The sequence below is a fragment of the Electrophorus electricus genome, chromosome 15 (assembly GCF_041902795.1).
Source record: "Electrophorus electricus isolate QZ-2024a chromosome 15, ASM4190279v1, whole genome shotgun sequence".
NCBI classification, from domain to species: domain Eukaryota; kingdom Metazoa; phylum Chordata; class Actinopteri; order Gymnotiformes; family Gymnotidae; genus Electrophorus; species Electrophorus electricus.
The window spans coordinates 18,537,501-18,546,854 of NC_137511.1; the positions used below are offsets into that span (position 1 = coordinate 18,537,501).

Here is a 9,354-nt window from a genome sequence, read left to right on the forward strand (position 1 = left end):
TGTTCACTGTGCAACACTCCTGCTTACTGGAAGAAGCCTGAAAAAACAGAAAAAGATGACTGCAGTGTTATTTACAATAAAAAAGATGGATGGAGGGAGGGAGGGAGGGATGGATGTGGTGGGGTAAATAGTATGTAGTGGTGTATATGGGCAAATAGTATGTAACATTCAAAAATTAATTTTACTACTTTGACCTAATTCTCCCCCCTCTCTCTCTCTCCTTCTCTCCCTCTCTCTCTGTAGCAGTGAGAAATGACAGGAATAAGAAGAAGAAGGAGGAGAAGAAGCCGGAGTCGACGGAGAGCTACACTCTGAGTCCTGACACGGAGCAGATGATCGACAGGGTGCGGAGAGCCCACCAGGACACCTTCCCTTCACTCTGCCAGCTCGGCAAATACACGACAGTGAGTGTGTGGGTGTGTGTGTGTGGGTGTGGGTGTGTGTGTGGGGGTGTGGGGAGGGGTGGGGGGGTGTGTGGGGGTGGGGATGGGTGTGTGTGGGGGTGGGGGTGTGGCTGTGGGGGAGTGGGTGTGTGTGTGCTCGCAGCACAAATGAACTACGAGCAAAAAATGGGATTCATCTGGTTTCAGCTGTGAGCAAAGCCTGATGAGCTATAAACTGCTGAATACACAGATCCCCCCCCCCCCTCTCTCTCTCTCTCTATCAAACAAACAAACAAAAACATAAACAGTTACGTAAGTAATCGAGAAGAGTAAACCATACCAACACAGCACGTCGGAGAACTGAACCGGCCACTGTCCGTCTCTTGCCCAGAGCAACAGTTCCGAGAGGAGGGTGTCCCTGGACGTGGACCTGTGGGACAAGTTCAGCGAGCTCTCCACCAAGTGCATCATCAAGACGGTGGAGTTCGCCAAGCAGCTGCCCGGGTTCACCACGCTCACCATCGCCGACCAGATCACCCTGCTCAAAGCCGCCTGCCTCGACATCCTGGTGAGGGTCCTGCAACAGCCCAGAATGCACTGGGGGTGCGGGGAGGGATGGAGGGAGAAAATGTGCAAAATCCTTAGAACACCGTACAGGCCAAGAACTGTGTCTAAATTATTTAGCAGCACTGAAGCAATACAAAAAGGCCCGATACATGCCCCCTAATTTATCAGACATTTGAAAAAGCACTTGAAATTAAAATACGTTCTGGGATATGTGGAAATCGTTAAACAAAACAAAAGGAAAATAATTCATATCAATCCAAAATGGAAATATCGGGAAAACAAATTTTGGATCATTGTGTGAAAACCCAGAATGTAAAGGTACAGAAGCAACTGACCTTAGAATTCGAGAAATGAAAAGAATCAGCTGACGTTCCACAAAGATTCTGGAGTCCACATGATTGTGCCAGAAATGCTTCAACATAGCAGTCCTGAACTTCAAATGGCAGTGCAGAAACTTAAGCCAGGTTTTTGGATTCCGGTAAAATTCCAAAGATCTGGAACAAAGGCCTAATCGCACCGATCTTCTGAAATGGCGACAAATCCAATCCCATAATTGACAGAGGAGTCCGTGATAACAGTGTACAAGTTTTCTGTGGTTTTATTAATTTTAGGATTCACGCATTTCTCAACAATCACAATGTAAGGAATAAATCTCATAAACATATCTCTAAATCTCTAAACGTAGAACAGCGGATCATCTCTGCACTCTCCAGGCCCTGATAAAAACCATGTTCACAAGAAATCTAGAGGGAAAATCTAGAGGGAAAAAACATTTTGCCTGTTTTGTGGATTTTAAGAAAGGCCTTTAACACTGCATGGACCAAAGGCCTATTTTTCAAACGGCTCCAAAGCGCTGTAGGGGTTCAAGTGTACAGTATAATAAAAGCAATGTACACTAGCACAGACTGCTGGGTAAAAACCAGCACCAAACGAACAGAATATTTTAATTAAAACAGAGTAAAGCAAGGCTCCAGTCTTAGTCCAACTTTATTTAATATATATTATATAAATGAATTGGCCACAAAGTTACAAAATTGATCTATTCCAGGACTCATTTTAGAAGACCAAGAAATAATTGTCTGATGTATGCAAATAATTTAGTAATTATCTACTAACTAGCACCAACAGAAGAAGCACTTAACAAGAATATGTCAATGTTAGGAATACATTCTAGAGACGGGGCCCTTGAAGTAAACATGAACACAAAATAGGTAATCATTTTCCAAAGCAAAACCAGATTCCAAGAGCAAAAAAATGTTCTACAACAATGAATTCTGGGCACTAGAGCAAATACAAAAAAAATTTGGGCCCGAACACCCGCAGAATTACAGCTTCTTGAATTCTGCAGAGACATCCTGCAGTTAAACAGGAATGTGTGGAATCTGGCCAGCAGCACTGAACTGGACAGATCTCCACTCCTACTGGATATCAAGAAAAGATGTTGCAAATTCTGGTACCACCTCAACCATTCAGACCCAACTCAGCCCCCGACACTCAGAAGAGGCCTTTCTGCGTAGAGTTACTAACAAAACAGAAAATATTACCAGGGGAAACAGAAAAATGTAGTTTCTACAAAACTGCCATAATATCAGAGAAAATAAAAGATACATTTATAATTATTTAGACTGTTTGTAATCTGTCCTTACTGTTATTGTATACTTCATTGTATTACATGTTGGTTCAGACATTGAAATGTCTGATGTTCTACAATTTCGTTGTCGTTTTGTTTATTTTTGTATTATATTTATAGTAAATATAAATGTTGCACTGAATGGTAGGAGTAAGACAGACTGGGAGAGAATAAAGGCAGAGTCCAGCAGAGAGCTCCTGGATCTTGCTGCTCGTTAGCAGTGTTGGCACACGGGACAGGGGTCCCGCCATCAGAGCGCGGGACCGTCTGACGTGCCCATCTGACCGCCGTCTTAATCTCCGTCTGTGCTAGATCCTGCGCATCTGCACGCGCTACACACCGGAGCAGGACACCATGACGTTCTCGGACGGGCTGACGCTCAACCGCACGCAGATGCACAACGCCGGCTTCGGGCCGCTCACGGACCTGGTGTTCGCCTTCGCCAACCAGCTGCTGCCCCTAGAGATGGACGACGCCGAGACGGGCCTGCTCAGCGCCATCTGTCTGCTTTGTGGAGGTGACACACACACACACGCACACAAGCTCTCGCACACATGCTTTGAGTCTTGGGTCCTCTCAAGGTTTCTTCCTCGTGCTCTATAGGGAGTTTTTCTTTGCCACCGTCAACCTTGGCTTGCTCACTGGGGGCTTGGACTTGGACATGTGTAAAGCTGCTCCGTGACAGCGGCTGTTGTAAAAAGCGCTATATAAATAACTTTGACTTTGACACACAGTCATGCACACACGCTCACGCACACACACGTTCACACACACACATACACACACGTTCACACACGCTCGTGTGAACACAGACTCACTGGCAAAGCATTTACTCCTGCACATTCAGTTGGGGTAAATGTGCCACAGCCGTTAAAACTGGAGGTAACTGCTGGAGTCTTGTCTCTCCACACTCCTCATTGTGCAGCCTTTAACGAGACATGCTTGCAACAGACCCTGAAGTCTTTAAAGAAAACCAACCAAACATTTACATTTCTGGCATTTAGCAGACGCTCTTATCCAGAACTTACAAAAGTGCTTTGTCATTTACTCATAGAATCCATCCTAGCCAGTACAGTAGCTTAGAGTCCAATATACCAATGAACTACATTACTGTAGAATACAGGAATCAATGTGGATACCTAGAAGTACAAAATACATATAAGATCTGTAACAGACAACAATCAGTGCAATAAACAATACCATACAATAACAAACAAATAAACCAAATAAATCATTAGGCTTTGGGTCTGAGCCCTGCTGCGACCAGTAAATCCAGGTCGTGTGGTTTTTGGTTGTCTAAATGCCTGTACTTTTGGTTGTACTAAATGCCTGGAGTGGTTTGCTATACCTCTTGCTCCCCCTGGTGGCAGCAAAATGAACACCTCATTTAAGTCACTGCTTGTGTTTTCCGTGAACCTGAATGCTGACTTGTGTTGTTAGGCTAGTCAGCAGGATTGTGGTTTCAAGTGTGTGTGTGTGTGTGTGTAGATCGGCAAGACCTGGAGGAGGCTGAAAAAGTGGATGTCCTTCAGGAGCCTCTGTTGGAGGCCCTGAAGCTCTATGTGAGGAAGAGGAGGCCCCATAAACCCCACATGTTCCCCAAGATGCTGATGAAGATCACAGACCTACGAAGCATCAGTGCCAAGGGTGAGCGTCTCACTTGCTCAAACGCACACAAACTCTTTCACATGCATAGGAACACAGACACACACACACACACAAGCTCTGTCTCTCACAGTCATACACACAAGCTGTCCCTTGTGTGTATCAAATAATCATTGTTCTCTCTCTCTCTCTCTCTCTCTCTCTCTCTCTCTCTCTCTCTCTGTCCCTCCCTCCCTTTCCCTCTCACTCTCTCGCTTCCTCTCTCTCTCTCTCTCTCTCTCTCTCTCTCTCTCTCTTTCTCTCTCTCCCCCCCCCGCCCCCTCTCTCTCTCTCTCTAGGAGCGGAGCGAGTGATCACTCTGAAGATGGAGATCCCTGGGTCCATGCCTCCTCTTATCCAGGAGATGCTGGAGAACTCGGAGGGCCTAGAGAGCTCTGTAGGCGGAGCCAGCTCCCGGCCCGGCCCCGCCCCCACGGGCAGCTGTAGCCCTTCCCTCTCCACAAGCTCCGCCCAAAGCAGCCCGCCCACACAGTCGCCCTGACGGCAGTCTCCGCCCACCGCCCACCGACTACTGTGTCCCTTCCCCGACATGTACCAGACAGACACACTTTTGCAGAGGTTCCTCTCGGAGACTGGTGGCCTGCGCGGAGCACGTGGAGCTGTTTGGGTTTCCTCCATGATCCTCCTCTTCCTCTCTTCTCTATCGGACTCTGGCAATTCTCTCTCTCTCTCTCATTTGCTCTTGCAATGTCTATCGTTCGGGGCATCTGAAAAAAAGACTTAAGAAGAGAGGGGGAGGGACGTTTGGGAGAACCCTCCAGGCTAAGTTGGACAGACATTTGCAGAGGAAGAGGACAAACGTGTCAAAGCAAAAAGGTGGGCAGGACAAAGGAATCCAAGGACTCGCAGAGTTTCCTCTCTCACTCCAACATCTCAGGCGTGGACACCTGACGTATGACTGAGTTAGCTGAACCTCCTCTTTTCCAGCTTACAAGAGACAGATTTTTTACAAAAAAAATATATGAATAAATATATATAAAGAGAAAACTCAGAGTGACTGTGATTGAGTTGAAAAACAGACTGGAAGAGTAGATGCAGTTGTATTTCTGCAATGATTTTTTTCTTTTCTTTTTACAACCATTAGAGGAAAAGGGGAAAAAATGAAGAGTTGTTGTTTGTTTCAGATTGATGATGATGATGATGATGATGATGATGATGATGATGTTTTTCATGGAAATAAAACATTGGAAAAAAAAATTATTTGCACTCATATAAATTGTGCACAGGAAAAAAAATGACATAAATCATGGTTGAAAAAAATGTCTGCCTCTGTTCAGTTTGTCGGATTTACCCCGGTAACAGTTCCCCTGGAGTATTACAACAATATAACTAGCTCTGCTACTGTATTACTACTTAAATGAAGATTGTTCAGATCTGATAATGCTGTTTTTTTTTCATGGTCTCTGTTCCATATGGTGAACTATTGGAACTCCCTCTTGAAGAAATGCCTTCAATTTCTGTCTTTGTAGTAGACTTGGGTTAGTCTACAGTGCTATAATAATAGAATCTGAATTGGGGATTTTTGTGTAGAATCACCTGGATGCAGTCTTACTGGTCCCATGCATGTTTAGTACTGTTCCCTAAACATAACGCCAAGAACATGCTGCTATGGCGATACCGGATCAGTACTTTTAAATGCAAACCCTTTACGATATCTGTATTGGAACGCCTGTACCTTGACTGACAGCGTGCAGTATCTTCCTGGGACTGGACTAGCAGGAATAAGAGGTGCATATGCTGGGAGTCTCCATCTCCGTGGAGGAAAACTGGACTGGAACACTGCTTGTATGGGGCGTGCATCTTCAAAAGTCCGAACCCTTTAGAATGATGTTTTCTGCATAAAATGCGTGAAAAGTGATTAGATAAAAAAATATCCCAATTAAACAACACAAAAATGTCCTTTCATTTATCTGAACAACTGATGCAATATTGAATGGGAAAAAGTAAGAAAACCTCTAGGAGTGTCAGGTAGTTGAAAGGGATATTTGGAGTCTGGTATTTTGATCAGGTATTATTCACTATTGAAGTATTCTCTTCATGGAAGAGTGCCATGCCTCAAACTAAGTATTTCAGGAAATGTGACCATTGCTCACCAGGTTGCAAAGGGTTACAAAAACCGTTTTAAAGAGTTTGGCCTTCACCAGTCCACAGTGAGGCAGATGATATACAAATGGAGGAAGTTCGGTATCACTGTTGGTCTCCCAGGGAGTGGTCATCCAACTGAAACCCCTCCAATGGCATGACGGAGGTCACAAAGAACCCCAGGGCAACACCAAAACACCTACGGACCTCATGCAGTGAGTAACGTCAATGTTCATGAGTCTGCCAGCAGGTGAACGGGAACGTGAACGGTGTGCGTGGATGGACGCCACTGCTCTCCATAAATAGCACTGCTGCCCATCTGAAGTTTGCTCAAGGCAACATGGAAAAGCCAGAGGCGTACTGGCAGACTTTCAGAACAGAACATTTTGGTTTAATGAGAAGAGTGATGCTTGGTGAAAACCAATCACTGCATACGAACATAAAAAGCGTCGTCGAGGGATGGGCTGGGAGATGAGATGTTGCGAGATGATCAGGTTCACAGCTGCTTTGCTGCTACAGGACAACTTCAGGGTACTGGGGCAGCTCAAGAAACACACCAAGTCTTAGTGAGGTTTGGGTACTAATAGCTGGGAAGTATAGGTTCATTTAGCATAAACCATCTCCAAAAAAGGCACTTCAGACAGTCTTATAAATGTCTTAATAAGACTGCTCTCACCATTCAATGGCCATTCGTGTCTGTTATTAAAGACAGAAAACGTAGCCAATTGGTCATTAAAAGAGACATAGATGCTCCATTTACATTTCGGTCCATTACAAACAGGCTGTTCCTGCCTTCTTCGGGGGCCGTCTGCGTTATTTCAATTCCAGCGTATTACAGTGATGGTCAGGCGGACCACAACACATTGTACCTTTATCTTGGAATGGCTGGAACAAAGACCCTCTTACACAAACAGCTTCCCATAATACTTAACGCAGTTTAATTATGAGCACAAATAAACTGTAATACATGAGGGAACATAACATACAAATGAAAGATATCACATACCTTTTCCAACAAAGGCATTAAATGTTGGATTGTTTTTATTTAACAAATAATTGAAAATGGATATTGTTTTGGTTGTGTACTTGGGTTCTTGTTAGACAGTTTTGTGACTTAACTATCAGGTCATATTTCAGGTCAAATGTTTGCAGAAATATGGCACTGAAGATTGGCACTGAAGCTCAGTTTCACTGCTCCTTCCTCCTCTGTGAAGACTCTGGTCCGGATCTCTGATCAAAAACCGGGCGGGGGGAGGGAGTGTCAACAAAGCAAGATTTCTCAGTTTAGGATAACTTAAGATCAAAGTCAAGACTGTCCAATGGGAAGAATTGAGTGACATTCCTATTGGACATTCCTCAACTTTGAGGATTTTTCAGTTAAGGATTACGAGGCCAAAGTTAAGACTGTCCAATTGGAGAAGAGTCGAGTGATAGTCCTGTTGGACAATTTGAGCTAACCACAGAAATCCTGTTTCGTGAACTATACCCCTGCTTTGTTTTTTGCTTACTTTTTGAATTCAATGATGAACATCACACCTCAGTACTGGACAAAGACATGAACATCACACCCCAGTACTGAACAAAGACATGAACATCACACCCCAGTCAAGGACTGAGGTAATAAAAAGAGTGTTAACAGGGAAAAGAGGCCTAACATTGCATTAGCCATAGTAATAACATAAGACAAAGAGGAGTATAGATTCTGTGCCCTTTCAGAATGATTTGCAAACAGGGCAGAGACCTCTGCAGGCTTCTGCAAAGGATCCTGGGTAGGCTTTGGTGAACCTCAGGGTAACATATATGACCTCTCCACCAGGCTCAGGACCATATAGAAAAACAATCTTCTTTAGGACAAGGTTAAGAGAAGTCTTCTCTTGGAATGTGTGGTAACGGGTTCCAACTGGTGTGGGTGTTGAATATTAGTTTGCATATGTTGACTAATGTATGGTTTGGATGTAATGGTGGCGAATGCAAACACTAGTATGTAAAAAGGTGGGCTGAATACATAATCACTTCTGACAACTAAAAATGTGGGCTCTTTGATTGATTGATTGTTAGACATTCTCCAGGAGGGTTCCTCAATAATGCTTGCTAACGTTAACCTGCAGTAAAGGACAGGACCAGCTATTCTCTTTAACTAATTCTGAAGTCTGCATCTTCATATTATATTTGAATGTTTAACTCAACTAGCTGACTGGGGCAATTAGGAACGACATGACACGGACCTGAACATCACACATCAGACGTCCGTGCATGAAAACCAAGAAATGAAAAGATGGGCTCGTGGACAGGCCTAAGCAGGTCGACAAACAAACAAACTGATGAAAGTTAACGATCCACACAGTGCACATTCTACGAGCTGTCTGTGGTTTTATTCCTGTTTTTCCATGAAAGCACATAGAAGAACAGTAGGTCTGTGTAGAATTTCATTTAAGTGAATTTAACAGATTTTCTGCACATATGACCTTAGGAAAAACTGGACATAACTAAAAATTTTTTTTAAATGACGACAACAAAAAAAACCCAAAAATAACTCCATTAGGAGAGGTATATACAACAGCTCAGTGATGCATCCGGTGCGTCCTTTAAGAGGCCTATCAGATGCAAGAGCATACCGACCTCTTTAAAAGAGACCAATCAGCTGTGTGATCATGCTGACCGCTTTAAAAGAGACCAATCAGCTTTGGTTGTCAAAGCACGACTACAAACGGGCCAGGCAGAAGCGAGTAGTGTCGTTAACCCTTGAGGTTTGTGTTGACTGTGCAAAACTGGGGGCTGGGGGCCAGTGTTCATACAGCCGCTGTGGTCGGCGCCAAGGACAAAGTAAGTGAAAAAGTTTGCACTGAGGATATGAACATTACAGGCTGCCATAAACCTAGATGCTCCTCTTCTCATTGGCCAATGTCCAAGCCTTCCCTCACTAGGAAGAAAAGGCTACTGGATCTCCAACAAACATTATGAGAGTAGCGCTACATCGGGCCCTCTGGAAATGCTATCGAGGTACGCTTGGACAAATATGTAAACAGA

The 9,354-nt window shown here is 44.2% G+C and overlaps 1 protein-coding gene across 5 annotated transcripts in view; it reads left to right on the top strand.

The window, feature by feature from the left end:
• The window catches only part of raraa (retinoic acid receptor, alpha a), a 49,553-nt gene extending 43,927 nt beyond the window's left edge, over window positions 1–5,626 (top strand). For 3 of the 5 annotated variants that reach the window (XM_081697582.1, XM_081697581.1, XM_081697580.1), the window contains 5 exons: window positions 244–404; window positions 775–951; window positions 2,893–3,097; window positions 4,069–4,227; window positions 4,524–5,626. In XM_081697582.1, the coding sequence (XP_081553708.1) occupies window positions 244–404; window positions 775–951; window positions 2,893–3,097; window positions 4,069–4,227; window positions 4,524–4,726 (905 nt within the window). In that variant the 3' untranslated portion in view covers window positions 4,727–5,626. The remainder of the gene's footprint in view (window positions 1–243; window positions 405–774; window positions 952–2,892; window positions 3,098–4,068; window positions 4,228–4,523) is intronic. The other 2 variants (XM_081697578.1, XM_081697579.1) reach the window with 2 other exon arrangements.
• Window positions 5,627–9,354: the final 3,728 nt, after the last annotated feature.